This window comes from Peromyscus leucopus, chromosome 7 (genome assembly GCF_004664715.2).
Source record: "Peromyscus leucopus breed LL Stock chromosome 7, UCI_PerLeu_2.1, whole genome shotgun sequence".
Lineage (NCBI taxonomy): Eukaryota > Metazoa > Chordata > Mammalia > Rodentia > Cricetidae > Peromyscus > Peromyscus leucopus.
Genome location: NC_051069.1, coordinates 78,871,668 through 78,890,194, shown reverse-complemented (window position 1 = coordinate 78,890,194; position 18,527 = coordinate 78,871,668). Strand labels below are relative to the sequence as shown.

General features: G+C 54.1%; 1 protein-coding gene across 4 annotated transcripts in view; it reads right to left on the bottom strand.

The window, feature by feature from the left end:
- Positions 1-835: 835 nt before the first annotated feature.
- Positions 836-18,527, bottom strand: part of Adamts7 (ADAM metallopeptidase with thrombospondin type 1 motif 7) — a 50,096-nt gene continuing 32,404 nt past the window's right edge. Inside the window, exons 9-25 of one of the 4 annotated variants that reach the window (XM_028865961.2) lie at positions 15,272-15,416; positions 14,597-14,689; positions 14,084-14,229; positions 12,712-12,881; positions 12,268-12,401; positions 11,315-11,435; positions 9,984-10,228; positions 9,574-9,700; positions 9,108-9,234; positions 8,489-8,702; positions 7,224-8,199; positions 6,829-7,073; positions 5,749-5,901; positions 5,237-5,410; positions 5,007-5,153; positions 3,924-4,086; positions 836-1,239 (exon numbers count right to left, since the gene is read on the bottom strand). In XM_028865961.2, the coding sequence (XP_028721794.1) occupies positions 1,082-1,239; positions 3,924-4,086; positions 5,007-5,153; positions 5,237-5,410; positions 5,749-5,901; positions 6,829-7,073; positions 7,224-8,199; positions 8,489-8,702; positions 9,108-9,234; positions 9,574-9,700; positions 9,984-10,228; positions 11,315-11,435; positions 12,268-12,401; positions 12,712-12,881; positions 14,084-14,229; positions 14,597-14,689; positions 15,272-15,416 (3,538 nt within the window). In that variant the 3' untranslated portion in view covers positions 836-1,081. Of the gene's footprint in view, positions 1,694-3,923; positions 4,087-5,006; positions 5,154-5,236; positions 5,411-5,748; positions 5,902-6,828; positions 8,200-8,488; positions 8,703-9,107; positions 9,235-9,573; positions 9,701-9,983; positions 10,229-11,314; positions 11,436-12,267; positions 12,402-12,711; positions 12,882-14,083; positions 14,230-14,596; positions 14,690-15,271; positions 15,417-18,527 lie in introns of those variants that run through there. The other 3 variants (XM_028865964.2, XM_028865960.1, XM_028865962.2) reach the window with 3 other exon arrangements.

The window sequence follows — 18,527 nt, the reverse complement described above, 5'->3', positions numbered from 1 at the left end:
CAGGTCTCTGAGGACCTTAACGGGAGATAGTGGGCAAGGGTATGGAATGAGTGGGGACAGTAAACAGGACTCCCTGGGCCTCTGCCAACCTGTGGCCCCCTGCAAAGACCTTGCTGCTCCTGCTGTGTAAGCCTCTGTAGACATATGTGCCATCTCCACCCACCTCAGGAGCTTCCACGTCTACATTAGGCATCTCTGCATGACCTCTGTGCTGGCCCTGCTGATCTGCCCCCATAGGAACAGAGAAGCTGCTGTCTGCTGAGGCTTCCACAAGGGACAGGGTAGTAGCCATCTGATAAGAGAGGTAGGTAGAGGTCATGTTGGAGATCCTCCCAATCCAAAGCAAGGCCAAGCTGCTTTGTGTGGTGATATATTGTGAACCCAAATAAACTTGCCTGAGGATCAGAGGACAGAGTCAGCCACTAGACATAGAGGCCAGACAGTGGTGGCACACACCCTTAATCCTGTCAGTTACAGGCAGAGATCCGTCTGGATCTCTGTGAGTTCAAGGCCACCCTGGAAACGGAGCCAGGCAGTGGTGGCACACGCTTTTAATCCCAGTACTGGGAAGCACACATGCCTTTCATCCCAGGAAGTGACGACAGGGCAGAGAAAGGTATGTAAGGCGTAAGGAAACAGGAACTAAAGCAGCTCAGTTGAGACCCTTTCGGGTGAAGACGCAGAGGATTTCAGTCTGAGGATGCGTACAGTTGGTGAGATAATATGTGGTGGTTGTGGCTTGCTCTGCTTCTCTGATCTTTCAGCTTTCACCCTGATACCTGGCTCTGTTTTTTTTTTTTTTTATTATAAGACCGTTAGAAATTCGAACAACAGCTTTGAAAGGGTAGATATTCATTTATGTAAAACAATAACAAATGTGCAAACTGTTAGAATAAAAAAATACCTTTTCTGAGAGGAAGGGGGGGTCCCCAGCCTGCCATTGCACAGGGATGGGGTTAGCACCATGAAGGCACGAGGAGCAGGGCTCCACCGTAGCCTGTGGTGGGGCGCTGAGGTCTGTGTGTCATGGGTCAGTTTGTCTGTGCATTCTGATGTGCATTGGTGGAGGCCAGGCCTCTGTTCAGCGTCTGGCCACCCGCTGATGGCCCCTGGAAGGGACACCACGGCTGAGTGGGGGGCATGAGCGGCAGCACTGAGCACGGATGGTGGGCAGCTGGCAGCGGCCCAGCAGGCGCAATGTCTCACAGAAACCAAAGGACAGGCGATCCCGCTCGCAACCTGGGAATGGGAAGAGATGAGAAGGGGTGCAGGGAGATGGTTAGAAATCAGTGGGCATGACACCCAGAACCACACTTCATCACCCAGTAAATTGAGCTGAAAGACCCCCCCTCACCTCAAGAAGAAGTGGTGATATATTGTGAACCCAAATAAACACCCCTTCGCCTTAAGAAGACTAGCAGCCGGCAGGAGACCCAGTTTCTGAAGGAGGTCCCCAGAATCAGAACCCCAAGTCCTTAGCTATTGTCCCCGCCTCACCTCCCCTTGGACTACTGACACCGCTGGACTTAACTTTCTGGAAGAAAGGTTCCGAGACCCCATCCTTGAGCGCCTCGGGAGGCCATGAGATGCCCAGGAGCCTGCCCAGGAGTGATGCAAGCCTTCGAGTACCATCTTCATCCCTGCTCAATCATGGTACCCGACAGGACCAGGCCCACAACTTTATCTCGTGCACCTGTGCCAATATGCATCCACTCCACCTCCCTGCCACCTTCTGCAGAGTGCCACATGCCTCTGTGGCTACCACTGCACCACACCACCCTGCCCCCCACTGCCCCCCCCCCCCCAATGTGGGCCGTATTCATCCTCAACTTTTGTGTGGCAGGATAGCCACCCATTTCGTTGGGTCATGAAGCTCAGAAAATGGGACTGGGCCAGGGCCACAAAGGTCATCAGTAGGCACCTAAGGCTGGGTGTAACCTCTGGGGATGGCACAGGAGAGGGTGACTCTTTAAGCCCTGACTGTCAGGAGCTGAGGCTTGGCTGGCTCTCCTGGGAAAGCTATTTTGGGAAGTGGCTTGCTTCCAGACCCTTGGCTTCTCTCCCAGGGCTACTGCCTTGCTGTTGCTGCTGCTGCTGCTGCTGCTGCTGCTGAAGCCACAGCTGCCCAGACCCCTGCTTACTTCAGCAGACTCCCTGGGGAGGAAGAACAGGCGAACAGCTGAGCCCTGGTCTGGGACATCCCCAGGTGTGGCAGAGGGCAGCAGAAAGGCTCCCCGCCCTACCTTTCAGGCAACGATTGCAAACTCCATCAGCCTGCACACTAGTTCCCCTGAACGACCTCAGGCGGGCCTAACCACTGGGGGAAGGTTTCCTCTTGATAACAGCCCCCACCTCCATGGGGAAGGCCACATGACTAGGCATGTCAGCTGTTTTGCCACGGTGATCACACACCCTGGAGTTTCCAGAATTTCCAAATGTCCTGTCGTACAATCCCACAAGCCATCAAAACATCCTGGAAGCTCCAGGAGCTTGGGATCCAAGATGCTTCCCTGATTGCCTCCCTTCACTAGGGGCAAGAAATTCTTCATGTGGGTGAGCATTGTGTAGCAGCCTAGCCACCTCCACGGGTCCCTGCTGAGCCCACCCTCACCATCCCCCTGGGAGACCTTCCAAGGCCACAGTCTGCTAAGCCACGCTATTTCTGGTAGAGCTTCGGCTCCTACTCTGCACCATCTGGGACCATAGTCCCTGCCACCCCTGAGCGTGGCACGAGAGACAGAAGAGCCTTGGGCACCGTCAGCCCCGAAGGCAAGCACTGTGGTACTGCACCCAGCATAGCTGTGCTGAAGTGTCTCAGAGGGATAGATCCGGGGAACTGATGAGAGCAAGACAAGCAGGGATGGCTTGACAAACCTAGGCTAGCATTTCCTCAGCACCTTGAGGCAATGGGATTCAGGACAGAATGGCACAGCAGTACCCACTCGGGTCCTGAGCCTGTACCACGGGAGCCAGCTGCTGGTAGTGAAGGCTGTGCAGACCAGGGAGAGGCGGATGAGGGCCGACACCCACCAACTGTCCTGGGGATAGGTGCGGCAACCCCGTAGGTAAATGCCAAGCTCCTGGGTTCCCTCAAGTGTCAGAGGTGGCCTCAGACTCCCCTGCCTTTGTATGGAGGACAATAATGGCTGCTGAAAGGGGGGAGGGTAAAATGGCCTAGCCTGCGCTAAGCAGGGGCCCTGGCAGTACTGAGCCCTTCACCCTCAGACCCCACCAATACCAAAATAAGGGTTGCCAGCCCCTTTATGCAAGAGGAAATGACAATCCAGATAGGGAAATAGAGCCCAAGACTACACAGCTGGTGAATGGGTGCCCAGATGTGACTCAAGAGCCATGCTGTTTCCTGTGTTTCTCACTGCTGGGGACAGCTGGAGCCTCAGGAAGGAGGTGGTTTTCAGAGCCACCTCTGGCTCCGACCTTTGCTCCATACTGGCCCAGCTGGCCAGGAAGCCCATAGGCGGCGACAGCGGCGGCAGCAGCAGCAGCAGCAACAGCAGCAGGAGCCTGGGAGGGAGTCTTTCCTGGGGCTCCACTGCTCACTACAGGCAGTTTTCCTCTGAGGAATAGGCAGTGCCCAGAGCCCAAGGCCATCCTCGCCTCACTGTGGGAACTAAGACCCCAAGGGAGAACAGCTTTCCACAACTGAGAGGTCAGGGGGCTCCTTCAACTCCCCGAGGCTACAGAAGCTGCCTGCAAGGATGCTTGTGTGGCTGGGATTCCCCCTGGCTGATTCCCAGTTGGGGACCTTGGCACCCTGTGGCCTCCCAGTTACGGAGACCGTGTGGTTTGAGCGAACTGTAAATAGAACAGCAGCTGTTATGGGACTGACATCTGGATGATTCTCCAGGTCCCAGCCCTCCTCCTCCCCCTCCCCCACCATCCCCAAGGGGTAGGGAGACACTCACGTGGGGGCTCAACCAGCTCACAGTCCTCAGTGGCACACGGCCGTGAGCTCTCAGGCCAGGCCTCATGGCCACACTGGTCACTGTCTTCCTCTGCCAAGCCTGTCTGAGTGTTCACACACTTGACCAAGCGACGCTGAACACCACCTCCGCAGGGGGCTGAGCACTGCACAGGAGAGAGAGGACAGAACGTCCCCAGGACCGGCCACCACAGTCGGGGACTGGCTATCACTGGACGGCACCACCCTCTCCAGGAAGCCATCTCTGACCCAGTAGAGCATAGTGCTGAACCCCACTGTCACCGGAGGCATCCCCCCCTTGCAGCGAGGGCAAGACGAAAGTAGGAAGGAATGCAAAACTCACCCAAGAGGCCTGGGCAGAGAAGGCAGACACTGGGGTGAGACCACAGTGCCCAAAAGACACAGGAGAAGGGCTGCAAGCCATGGGCAGCAGAGGGTCTCAGCCAGGGTCCCCACCCCGAGTCAGCCTGCTCTCAGATTTAACTTGCGCTGGCACGATACAGGCTCCATGTTCTTCACTTGATTCTTTCCCTGCTCCTCTAGGCTGCCCCCAATTTAAAGGTGAAAAGAAAACGGCCCCACAGGACCAAGCTCCTGCCCCCCGTCATTCAGCAGCCAGTAGATCGAGGAATCACTGAGGTTCCTGAACCAATCGGCTCCCAGCAGGCCCAGCAGAGAGCTGCCCTGCCCTTGGGGGCCCCTCTCCACTCCGCTTCTGCCACACTTGTCCTTGTGCCATCCTCCCAAGTACCCCCCCCCCAATCATTCCTGCCGTAGGGCTCAGCACTTGCTATTCTCATCATCCCTCTCTTTGGCATCGCTGACTGACTCCTTTAGGTATCCATCCAAAGTCTCCTCCTCAGAAGATTTACCCCACATAGCAATTTTTCCTCTATCTGATTCTCCCTGGCAAAGTACAAGGACTTCATCTGGTCGCTACTGTGTGTTTGGTGGCCACAGAGAGACCAGCACACAGCACAGCCTACAACCCATCCTTCGAAGCCGAAGGGCCAGGAGCTATCTGCCAAGGATTGATCCCACTTCCTCCCCAAGGAACCCAGCTCACCTGACCCCAGGGCCCCACCACCCACTGCGTGCATGGGTGGGTGTTGCAGGGCCTGGTGCTGTTGGGTCTCAGCGACTCCTCACAGAGGCCTGGCTCTGGGCATGTCACCAGACGCTGCTGTTCGCCACCGCCACAGGCCTCGGAACACTGGAAGAACAGGGAGGCATCGAGTACAGCCAGGGTGTACTGAGGGTGTCCCCAGTCCCTACCCCCCAAGACCCAGGCTTCACCTCTCTCCAGGAAGAGGTATACCAGCTGAGGCAGGGCTGGGTCCCACAAAGCTGACGGGTGGGTGGCTTGGTTGGCCCAGGCTGGCAGTGGAAGGGCCGCAGCGGCCGGAGGTCCCGCTTGTCCACACACTGTACATCCCTTGTAGAGGAACCTCCACCACAGCTGCGAGAGCACTGGAGACCAAAGAACACAGGTGTAGACACAGTCTAAACCCATGCATGCGATATGACCCAGTGAGGTTTATGGTACAGCAGGGGGTAGACCTTCCAGCCTGAGCCCAAGAACCCCAGAGGACCTGGACACCAGGTGACAAACCCCAGAGGACAGGACAGATGGAATTAGGGTGAGCCAATGGTGGGTGGTAGGAATCGAGAGGAAGGTCAGCAGCATGAGCAGGGCCTGGGAAGATGAGGACAGACGGGATCACGGTGCAGACGGTGGCATGGCGCTCACCGTGCCCTGCCCATCTCCAAACCACAGCCATGAGACCCAGGGCTCCCTCCTTCCTCACCTTACTCCAGTTGCCCATGCGCCAGGCAGCACAGGGCCTCAGGTGACAATGGCGAGCTGGCTGGGGCCGGCTAGAAAGGGTGCAGTCCTCATCACGGCCAGAGCTGCAGCGCACCAGCCTCCAGATGGCGCCCAGACCACAAGTGGTGGAACACTGTGGGCCAGAGACGCTGTCTGTAAGCCCAGCAGACCCTCACCCGGCCAGCCCCACCGAAGATGGCCCCACATCTTTATCTGCCTCCACCCACCTCCCACCGAGACTGTGAAAGAAGAAGTCAGATGTCGCCAGCAGTTAACTATCCCTGCTCCCAAGAGCCACGTAGACCCACCTACCTACCCGGCCATCCTGTGGCTTCTCACTAACCAGGGAAGTCTGGGCCCTAATCCAAGCAGCTAAATGAGTAGGAATTCAGCCTGTCTCTCTCCACCCCAGATTATGGATCTCTCACAATGAGAATCTAGAGAAGGGGCACAGGTCATCTTTTTTCCATACAACTCAGACTATTATGGGATCCCTAACAAAAGAGGGGGAGACTTTGAAGGGTGACAAAGGGCGAAGCATCTGGAGGAGCCTGGCTGTGTCTCAGCTAAATCCTTAGCCAAGCCCTCCCAGGCAGCGCTGGGTCTGGAATCCATGGAAGGAGGCCTTCCTTACCCTTACTAATGTGACATCTCCATTTCTGGGGCATGCAGGTCAGTTTGAGGACATTCCTCCCAGCTGCACTTAATTTATAGTTACTGACTTTTCTGAAGCCCTGCATGTGGCCTAGGAACGGCCCTCTGAGGACTCAAAAACTCCAGCAGACGGGGCCCCTCACTTCACTTCCACTTCACAGTTGAGAAACTGAGGCCCAGTGGGAGAGACAGACTAGCCTCAAGGCTACACGGGAGCTGGGATAATACTGTTTCTACTTCGTGGAGCCACGGCCCACCATGGCTGTCAGTCAGCCAATCCCAGGAACCATTATGCTGTTCTCCAAGGGAGGCAGGATGAACACAGCTGGGTCTTGCTTTGCTTAAAACTGAGTCCCAGGGTCTGGCGGCTCAAACTTCCCACCATCCTGGGTGCTCTGCCACTCACCTGGCTCCAGTTGCCCACTTGCCAACTGGCATTCTTGGCAAGCGGTGGATCTGTAGGGGAGCCATCCTCCACTAGGCTGGGCTGCAAAGGCTGGACCTCAGGGTCCTCGCTGCTGTTAGTATGAGTCTCCTGAGCTGGTTTAGGCTGCAGCAGAGGGCTGAGGGTCCCTTCAGGGTGAGGGGGCTGTGGCTGGTCCATCGGTCCCACACTCCTTAGATCAGTTGGTGCTGTCGCAAGGAAGGTCCCTGGAAATGCCAGAGTTTTCAGGTTCTGTGAGCCCAGTCCTGGGGTTGGAATCCCTGGCTCCAGGGGGCTGTCCCTGTCCCAGATGCCTGGCACAGTGGCCATGGGAGGAAGGAGAGGAGGAGCCACCTCTACAGTGGGCCACAGCTCACCATGTACAGGCTTTAGGTCATCCTCCAACACTGGGTCCCAGACCACAGGCCCTCCTGTCCACACCTCCACCAGACCAGGACCAGGAGAGGTTTGAGTAGTACTGATGGAGGGTGAAGAGGGCTGTGTGGGGATAGGACTTTGGGGCAGAACTGGTGACGTATGACCCAAGGTGTTCTCATCTTTGGAAACCTTGTTCTGGTCAGACCATGGAGTGGGTGGCTGGCCCTGCCTGTCTTCCCTCACTAGTAACTCATCAGGGTTTCCAGGGGCAACAGGTGTCACCATGTCATCAGTTGAAGCAGGGGGCCAAGGCAAGCTGGGGAGCCCAACTTCGGGGGCCTCCATGGGAGTATCTTCCTCAGACAAGAAATTGGCCAAGGAGTTCACAGGGGTCTGCTCTAAGAATATAGGTGGGGAATGGCTAGCCTGGCTGAGTGAAGGGCTAGGGGACCAAGCTCCCCGGACCCCCTCTTCCTTAACTCCAGAAGTCCCGGCAGTAGGCACTGGAGTATCTGAGGTAGGTTCAGTGGGTCTGATGTGGGGTGGTGCCGTCCAACCCCCTGTATCAGCCGAGTCTGGATGGGGTTCCTCAAAGGGCCCATAAGACAGGTCTTCATGGAAGTTAATGAAATTGTAGTCATAATAGAAGTCATCCACAAACACAGGCCCCGGCGGATCCAGTTCCAGGTCCTCCTCATCAATGGCGTTGCTGATGCTGACTGGCCTGGGTGAGGATGCCGGTGAAGGGCGTGGGGCCGGCCGGTGTGGGATGAAGTCAACCTCATTGAAGAGCTCAGGAATGGAGGAACCACTGCCAGAGCCGTCTATGCCAGTCATGTACACGGGGCGTGGGCAGGGAGGCAGAAGACAAGCGGCCTCAGTCACTGGTCGCTCAGCTTTGTCGCAGGGGACGTCGGTATTATTGATGCAGAGGACACTTCGTTGCCGGATGCCGGCTCCACATGTCACAGAGCACTGCAAAGGAGGTCACAGCTCAAGCCAGGATGGGGCTTCTGGGGAAGCTGGGGCATGGTGGCAGAACCTGCCTATTGCTGGTTTCCTAGTGACAGAGGTCTCAGCCAGCCCTCTATGGCCATCATCTAAAGATGATAGTCAGCTTGTCTGGGAAATTCCTGATCCCCAAGGCTTCTGTGAACAGTGTTGTCCCAGGAATGCCCCAGACTCCCTCCCACCCCAGGTAACAAACAGTTATCTAAGGCAATGGTGGTACCAAAGTCAGGTCTCCTTTCCTCCTTACACTTACCTGGGACCAGTTCCCCACACCCCAGGTGGCAGGACAGGTCACATGCTGGTTGCATGGCATTTCAGCCATGGGACGAGGAAGATGTTCACAGGCAGGTGGTCCCAAGGCTCGCTGCTCATCCAGCCCTACACTGCGTATGCAGAGCACAGCTCGGCGAGAGACACCTCCAGGTCCACAGGATCGGGAACACAGCTGCCACTCCCCTGCCCACCACCTGGGAAGGGGCACATGTGGTGAGAGTGTGACATTAGCACCCATCATGAGCAAGGTTCACGAGCAAAGGTGGCCACGTCATAGCTTCAGGCCGTTCGGGTTCAGGCAGGGCTGAATGGCGAATAATCCCCAGAGACCCAAGCCCCAGGTTGGTGCCCTGCCCCTCAGTCCCACCACCTTCACCCAGGGGGGCCCGGACAAGGAATGATCAAGAGTGTTGATACTGGCACCAGCTGTCCCAGTGCACTCCAGGGCCAAGCTAGGTCCATGGGTTGATTGATGCCTCTGACTTGGGAAAAGAGGCCCCAAGCAGTAGCTTTCTTCTCCAGCGCTACCGGGGTCCGGAGGCAGAGGCAGGAGCAGGACACTTAGGAACTGGAAGTCTGGCTGGGGACAGTAAGCTTACCTGGCGGGACAGGGCTCCTCACTGCACTTCCTCTGGCGGTCATCGGGCCGGTTCAGATGTTCACAGTGTCCCTCATCCACAAGTCCAGCCTGCCTCTCCATGCAATACAAGCTCTGCCTCTGCACACCTGGAAGCCATGGGGATTCAGCCTGGGCCTGGCAGGCACCAGGGTGCCTCAAAAGACACACACACACATCGGCTCTGCCCAGACCCTCACAGAACAGGGTTCCGCTGCCTCTGTCAGGGTGAAAGCAGGCCTCCATGACTTCCTCTCACTGCCCTCCCGGCCTCCCCTCTATGACACACTCCAGTGGCCCACCCCACTGCTTCTTGCCAGTGGCTTAGGACTTGCAGCTCTATAAAACGGAAGTAAATAACAAGACCCCCTTTAAAGCCCTGGGGTGACCACTCCACGTGATCACGCACAAGCAAGCTCAGCCTAGGGCTCAGCGAGTGTGAGTCTCACCTGTGCCACAAGTGACAGTGCACTTGCTCCAGGGCCCATAGTGCCAAGAGAACTCGGGTGGCTGGACTTCGTCCCTGTGGATGGTATACTCGTAGTGCACCCCAGGGTTGCTCTCCTGGAACAGCAGCTGGAACCGGCAAACGGGGCCTGTGAGCCCAGGGACCCTTCTCCATCTGCCCAGCACCTGCGCCTAAGGTCATCCCTAAGGTCATCCCCAGCCACCTCTGCGAACTCAGCTGTACTGGAGACCTACTCTAGAGATGGGAAAACTGAGGCAGAGGTTCAGAGGCCCTAGCAGCCATACTGGTCCAGAACCATACCCTATGGCAGCCCTAAGGTTTCCCCTGTATATCCTACCTTGGGGACCACCCCGGTTAATTCCTCCCATCCTGGCCTCGAGAGACAGGTACCTGGATCCAGACAGGCTCACTGGTGGGGCCTGGGGATGTGAGGTTCTCCCAGTTGCCTGTACGTGCATAGGTGAATGTAGTCCCCGCCACCTGGTAGTCCCCATTCCACTGGATGGTCCAGCCGCCATTGAGGAAGTACTTATCTGGGTCCTCACTCCGCAGGGCCAGGAAGTTGGCAGCCTCAGCCACCTCCTTAATGAGGATCTCTCGGGCTCCGGCTGGGATCAGCCCTATATCCACGTACCCTGTTGGCAGTGGTTGTACACAGTGTTTGGCCCTGGGATAAGCAGTCATATCTCTCCCCCACCCTCTTGCTTCCTCTTGTTTCTGCTGATGAAGCCAAAGACTCCACCATCAGCTCAGGATTCTGAGTCCCCCCTGAAGAGCAGGTATTATATCCACTCTAGGTCACCGAGGCCTTAGAAAAGGCCCACAGATCCTTCCCCTCTGACCCTTGGCCCAGCATCATTCTCCCGGAAGACTGAACTGGTCTTTTTCACAGTCTTGTCCATCATCTCTCCCATCCTGGAAAGCCAAAATGCTTGGGCTTTTCTCCTCTTCTCTCGTCAGCCTGACTTCTCTCTTTCCATTCTGTAACCCCGCTCTTGGGTATGCCCAGTGCTACTCCAGGCCATAACATAGACACTATTGCTATCCCCATTTTACAGATGAGGAAAAGAAGCACTGAGGCTAGGTGCTCTGCACAGGCTTCTATGGGGATACAAGTCAGCTCTGGGAAAGAAATGCGAGCTGTGGAGCCCAGCATTATAGCCTCACAGCCCACCTGCCTTGCAGGGCCAGGCTCCACCATAGGCTCTATCTGGGGTTCTCCTCACCCAGTGTCCTGAGTCCATTATCATCCAGTTCAGTCTCTGCCTATGGGAAGTCCTCCCTGACTTCCCAGGTAAGACCTTGTAGCTTGGTGTTCCCTTCCCTCCCTAAAATATACAGCCTACTGCATTCATCATGGCAAAGGTTCTGTCACCCTGTGAGCTCCTCACCTAGGTGTCCCCCCTAGCTGGGCACACAGTTGGCACTTAAAAGCCATATGTGTAACTCAGATCCCAAGACTGAGGCATGGCATTGGGAAGGTCTCTGAAGCTTCAGAAGATAGCAGCCCTCTCTCTGAAAGGACTACAGACCACTCACAGTCCCTAGAATAGAAGGACCCCTAAGACAGGTCTCACTTGGCATAGGATCTCCCTGACTTCTGTAAGGGTCCTGGCCAGACAAGGAGACCCCTGTCTGCCATGTCTAGTCTAGGCAAGGACCATGAGGGCAGGGAATAGAATTATAGGCACCCATTGGCAGCCCAGCAGTCCCAATCATACCCAGGCCCTCAGCCTCCTCGAAGGTCCTGCTCACGGTGTGGCAAGTAGAGCCATTGCCCTGGCATACACCACAGCGGTCCTCCATGGCACCAGAGTCAATCTCAAAGTCGCAGCCCACATTCTGAAACAGAGAGGAGGCCCTTTGTGCTGGCTGCTGGCCCCCTCCGGGTATCCACCAGGGTCCAGAAGAGAGACCCTAGGTGGAGGTCAAGAGCCCTTGCTTGGGTCCAGTTCTATCGCAGTCATCCTGCCTGACACACATGAGCTCCTCTTCCCCTGATGGAAAAGGGGGACATCAGTTCATGCCTTAAAAGAGTGTTAAGAGCATCACATGAGACAAAAGGCAGGAAGTCTCCCTCAAATAAGGCCACAGATAAGCATGGAGTCTGGCACATGATGGAATTTTCCAGAAATAAGATCCAATATCAAAGACACTGGATTAGCACCTCTTTCCTAGGCCTCTCCAAAACCCAGCTCTTTAGCACAGTAGCTTTCAAGGCAAGAGATAGGGTAAAGAAGGTGGCTGGGCACTGGGCATGAAAGAGGAGCCAGTACTAGAAATCAGAAGAACTGTTTCCAAACACAGTGCTTTCTGCAGGCCCAGAGCCTGGCACAGCACCAGGACCACCTTGTCAGCCCCTTCCTATCAGAGCGGAGGCAGTTGCCTGCATCCATCCAGGCTCTGGTTTCATGGCTGGGGCTGTATGGGCAGGCACGCTGGGATGAGCAGTCGGCAGCTGATGGAGACAAAGGGGTAAGATGGTAGTGGCTGAAAATATGGAGCCAAGTTTGGGGTGTCCCATGCCAGAGACAGCAGGGCATAGAGGCTTTGTCTTAGAGTCAGGGGGCAAGGGCAGGGGCTGGCATGCAGCCTGGAGAAAGCCAGGAAAGACCTCGAGGTGGATCCACAGCCTGCCAATGAGGCTAGGAAGACCTCTTACTATCCCACACACCTTACAGATGCCATTGATGCAGATGTCACGGCTGACCCGACCTTGGTAGCAAGGGGTGCCATCCACCACAGCATCCCTGAGCTTCTCTGTATTGGAGTGTTTGGAGGGCCGGCAGTGCAGCTCACAGGGGTTCTCTGAGGGGACAAGGGGAGGACTCGTGGAGCGAAAGCAAAAGAGCAAGCGTCACAGAGGCCAACCCTCAGGAAAACTCCCTCATCCTCCGTAACACACATCAGTAGTAGGCCAAGGGCATCGGGTGGGACTGATAGCTACCTGCAAAGCTGCAGACTGAGAAGCTGGGAATGAACAGCTACCCCAAACAACAGCAGGGGGCAGCCAAGGGCTGGGGGTGGTATCTGGACCTCTATAGGTGGGCCTATGTCACTGGGGCCCATACATCGCCCACCCCTGGGCCTCAGTGTCCACACGGGTAGCAGGACTCACCATCGTTGACCACAGGCACCCATGTGTGCAGTTGGCCCTTGTAGAGCATGGCATCAAAGTGGCTACACTGGGTTTGGCGGAAAGAGGGGCGGCCAGCAGGGCAGGCGGGCAGGTTGCAGAGCCGGAACCGCTTCCGCTCCCCCACACAGTACTTGCCTCTGTGCTTGGGCCTACGAGGAAAGCCATGGGGCCATGAGCATGCTATTAGTACCCAATGCCAAGCAACATCTGCATCCTCTGCACCCAGAGTCCCCCGCGGTCCTCAGTCATGCTGCCCTGCCCGCAGGGGCTGCTGCCACTCTCTGGCCCACACATCCTTCCTGTCTCCAAGGATCTACGGAAGAGTGGCAGCAAGAGGCCTGAGTTCGGCCCAGACCCGCTGTACGACCATGGGCAAATGTTGTGCCATCCTTTAGGTCTCAGTTTTCTCATCTCTAAAATGGAGTTGGACTGCCTCTAAGGGGGGGTGCTGAGGGGCTGGAGCATGTGGTGAGCTGATAGGCCAGCCCTATGTCATTAAGAGTTGTTCCTGGGGGCAGCACCCTGGGCCAGGTTGAAGTGAGATGCTGCCTTGGCTTGGCATCTAACCTGCATATAAGCCAGGCCAGGCTCACTCTGGCTGAGCAGGAGGAGGAGACACGCGGAGGGGCAGAGACCACAGGCTTGGTGAAGCACCAGCCCTGAGATGGAACTGGCTGTGAATTCTACATCCTTGGCAGCCAAGCAAAGAAGTTTGTCCAAGGGAGCCAGACAGCTCATTGTCTCGTTAAGTCTCCACCATCCCCTTAAGATGAGAAAGCTCACCCCAGGCCACAGCCACCCCACCATGCTGCCCAGTTCTCCCAGCAGCTGCCAGTCTCCTCAGAGGCCTGAAGCAGCTTGTGCTGGGCATTTCCCACAGCACTGGGAGGGTTCAGCACTTTACCCATGTTGCCTGAGTGTACCCAATGGCAACTTAACTAGGAGGGCTCTGCTGGCACCCCATTACAGAGTCTAGCACACTGAGGTCCAGAGGAGCAATGAGGAAGGAAGGTCCTTGTGTAAAGATGGAGACCCTGAACCATGAGCATTCCAGGGCCCAGATTCCAAGCATTTGCCTCTGCCCCCTCCTCCTCGCAGCCTCTGCCTTTGCTGCGAGGTCTCTGGTGCATCTCCCCAGGCTCTTAGAGAGCACGCCCCTCTCTGCAATGGAGTCAGCTCTGGGGAAATGCTTCCAGAGCACTCCCTGGAAGTGGCCCATGGTGACTTAGACACTGGACTTGGTCTTTCTAGGGATACTCTCGAGAACCGGATGCTGGAACAGAGGTAGTCTCTGCGATCAGCTGGCTCCCTCCGTTCAGGTCCTTTATCCCAGCCTGGGCCCCGCACTCACACAGGCTGTGTGCACTGTCGTTCAGCACTCCGTACACCCACGCCACAGCTCCTCGAGCAGACAGACCAGGCACTCCAGCCGGACCAGCCACCGTCCACCGCCTCGGGCTGGAAGCCCTCAGGGACGCACTCTCCATTGAGACACCACTACTGAGACAGATGGAGGCAGAGCAACCCAACCCCGACACCTATCAGTCATCCTCACCGCAGTGAGAACCAAGCGGACAAGACAGTCTCAAAAGACAGGAGGGTGGAAGGTGTAAGATAGTCCTTATGGTCACCCACAACCCGGACACCACGGTGAAGCTGAATGAATAATAAGATAAAGCTGAAGGTGAGACTCGTGCTCCCATTTCGTGATGGCAATTTGGGCCAGAGAAAGTGGAGGGTCAACGGAGAACAGCACAGGATGATAAGCTAATGTTGACCCCGGGAAAGTCTGGCTAGGCATGGTCAGAGGGAAGGCAGCCTCCCCTCCCCCCAGATTCAGCCAGGGTTGAGGTTTCCCACCTACCTTGTTATTCCCGCATCTTGTACCATCCACAGCTGCATCCAGCTTGGAGTGACAGGTGGTCCCCACAGAGCACCACAGAGTGTGGCAGACATTCTGCAAAGAGGCATGGACATTACCCTCATATTCGCCCTAGTGATACCACCCACTCTGCCCCTAGTGTCCCCCAAGAACTCCTTGGACACTTTCCATAGGGACAGTATATCATGTGAGTGTGCAAGTGAGAGGGTCCTCTGTCTGCTTCTCCTCTGGCCCCTCCCCTAAACCACATGATATCATGGGGTCCTTGGGAGGGGCCACCCTCTAGGCTGCATTGATGCTAAGAGCTGTCTCCAGCTGGTCACCTCTTCCAGCCCCCAGATACACCTCCTGAAACACTCAAGGTAGAAGCTTATGTCATGTCTGTACAGGATCCACTATAGGACCCTGAAAAGCAGATTTTTTTTTCCTCATCAAAGCCCAATCCAGAGGTCTGAGGGACTTGTCCAAAGCCTCCTAGCAGTTGATACAGAATCCAGATCTGGGCCTGTGGTCACCCAAACCCAGACCTCTGCCACAGGTCACATTAGGTAACACCATGCCCCTGAGAGCCCAGCCCAAGCCAGGCAGAGTTTCTCAGAGCCTGGCATTCTCAGGCTGGTGAGGGCCACTGCCTGTGCCTCCCATACCCATACTCACGTCCATGTCCTCACAGAAGACTGAGTAAGCCCCATACTGAAGGCGGCACTGGTGGTTCACATCATACAGGACACCGGGCAGCACCGAGGGGAAGTCAATGACATCCTTGGCTGGAGGGTCATCCAAGCACAGGCCCCACCCACGGCTGCAAAAAAAAAAATGGATTGAGAGGGTAAAGTAAGGTCCCTGGGGCAAGAATGCAGCCTGAGACCCACAAGAAAGGCCTCGGGGGAGAACAGAGTAGGTAGGACTTGTAGAAATGGTAGGAAAATGGCAATCTTCCACCTGGCCAGCAGGTCATGTGACCCCAGCCTAGCAAAGCAGCCCTGTAGACCTCTCTCAGCTGCCTGGAGCTCCAGCCAGCTAAGAAATATCCCATCCTGTTGGAGCCCATTTTCATGTTCCTAGTGGCTTTATCCAACAGGTCTGCATAGAAAGGATGATTGGACCACAGGCCTGAGGACAGGTGTCTGAGATGCGTTCAAGGTCAGCCTAGTCTACAAAGCAAGATCCAGGACAGGCACCAAAACTACACAGAGAAACCCTGTCTCGAAAAAACAAACAAACAAACAAACAAAAACCTTAATCTTTCTTTCTTGGAAACTAAAAGGCTTTCAGAATTTACTTTCTCAGCTTCTCTTTCTGTAAGGGCAAAATTAGATTCACCTGGATGAGTATAGGAATTCACCTGTAGTTTGCTCTACCTTCTTTATTTTTCAGAGAAAGCCCTCTTGGAACAGGGCAAAACCTCTCTTCTAAGCTCTGTCTCTTCAAGCCAATAGAAATTCCCTCCGTCACTAGAACCTAGCCATAGAACTTGGGAAAGTGCAGACAGGGAGCCACAGAGAGCAGTATGGGGCAGGAAACTGCTGGTACTACAGACACAGTAAAGCCAAGGCTCTCAGCTGCAGGTGCAACTGAGGGAGGCATCAGGGACTTTGTTTCTGGGTGGGTGTCTATCAGGATGAAAAGGTCACTCAGAATCGCCCTAATGCAAAGATCCCCTGAAGCAATGCAAACCCTCTCTGTTAGCATTGTATCCTCGCTTCTAACCAACAACTGAGAAGTGACTAGCCAGCACCCCCGAGTTTGAGTGCATTCCAGGGATACTAGGGTTCCTGCAGTTGTGAACAGCTTCCTCGAGCGTGGAGCTGAGGCAGAAAGGTGCAGGAACCGGGGGAAAAACTACTAGCATACAGGCAAAGCCAAAGCCAGCGGGAATGGCACAGTCACCCGCCTGACTGCGAGCCCCGAGTTGGTAGGTGGGGCTATGCAGCATCCATGGCTGCAAAAAGAAATCTCTCTGAAAAAAAGCTTTGTTTCGAGCACTTTACGTTTCCCACACTGACTCCTGGTGAGGAGAGGGAGTAAAGCCCTGAAGGGTTGCTGCTTCCAGCAATAAGCCACAGAACAGAGGGATGCATGCAACAGTTTGGGGACTGGGTCAGGTGAAAGGCCTGATTAGGAAAATACACCTGTCCTCATGTGAGTTTAGGGATAACAAACACCTCCCTTGATTAAAAAAAAAAAAAAGAAAGAAAGAAAGAAAAAAAGTAGAAGCTTGATTTATGAGCACAAACCACACAGACCCTGAAAACAGAAATGGAGAAGAGACAGATTCCTCCCCGGAAGGTCCAGGACCTGGGGAAAGCTGCTAGAGTTTGACCTCTCTCCAGGAGCAGCTAGCATAGGAACAGAGCTGCAGCCTGAGGCGTCTGAAGCTCTGCAGCTGGGAGGAAGGAACAAGCAGGACTAGATAAAGGTCTGCCAGGGAAAGTCTCCCTGAAGGAGCTGTAGGAAAGTTTTGCTTTAAGTGCTTTCGTTCCTGAACAAGCCCTGAGGAAATTTTGGTATCAGGGATGCCCGCCCCTATGTGCGCTTCTGATCCCGGGCCAATATCGATGAAAGAGAAATGCTTAAGGCCAGCTCAGGGAGAACAGAACTCTTTTGACTCAAGAAACCTCCCATAGTGAAGAGGAAAGCTCATTTACTCTTGATTTTCAATAGAAAGCAAGCCTGGTAAAAGGGAACCAGAAGTTGACTCCCAGACCTAAAAAGAATTATGGGAAATAATCCAAAAGGTAGCTCATAACAGCAGGCTGTTATAAGAGAAATGCATTCTGGGAAAGGTAGTTTTTCTGGTATAGATGGCTACTGCCCGGTAAAATTGTTTTTTTAACTCGAAATGAAATTTTTTTCCTAAACATTGCTGAAAAGCCTAGATTTACTTCCCAAAAAGTTGAGAGCAAACAAACAGCTTCCCTCATAGGAGATACTTAAAACAAAAAAAGCTTATGAGATTGAGTTGTGTTTAAGATTCCAAAGAAACATGGATAGCATTAAAAGTTGTTCATAGTAAACTTGAAATACAGCTTCTGAAAAATTAAGAAGGAAGAAAGAATTGTAAGGAAACAGAGCTCAGAGCTTTGCCACTTTTGGCTCCTTTGGGAAAATGCCTTATATTGCCTACACAGAAAGTTTTGTTGTTGTTGTTGTTTTTTTGTTTTTTGTTTTTTTTTTTTTTTTTATAGTAGCTGGATGACAAAGAGTTACCTATAAGGGCAATGAAGTCACTTAGAAATACATTAAGCTTTCAATGCAAATAGTCTAGCAGGGGAACCTGCTGAATGATGCCAGTCTGGAACTCCACTCCAACTTAGACAATTATCTTCTCATGATGGGAAATTGACTGTTATGGAATGACTAGCTGAGCAGTTCAGAAACAGAATGTTCCTTACAAAGTTTTTCTTCTCATTCTCTTTTTGGGTTTGAAATGGAATTCAAAGAAAATTACTCTGTCTTATTGGAAGATAATGTAACATCTCTTCTAAATGTTAAGAAATCTTTTAAGTGTTTGCTAAGTTAGATATTTGCTAGGTGTTAAGAAATCTCTTTTAGATATTTGCTAAGTTAGATATTTGCTAAGGGTAGCCCTATGGAGAGTTTGCTAAGAGATTTTTCCTAGTGTAAGTTAGTTAAGAATAAGAAGTATCTTTGCAGGCTAGAGAGATGGCTCAGAGGTTAAGAGCACTGGCTGCTCCTCCAGAGGTCCTGAGTTCAATTCCCAGCAACCACATGGTGGCTCACAACCATCGATAATGAGATCTGGTGCCCTCTTCTGGCATGCAGGCATACATGCAGACAGAATGCTGTATACATAATAAATAAATAAATCTTTAAAAAAAAAAAGTATCTTTGCTAAGGTAGTCCTATAGAGTCCTATAGAGGGGTTTTTTTGTTTGTTTGTTTGTTTGTT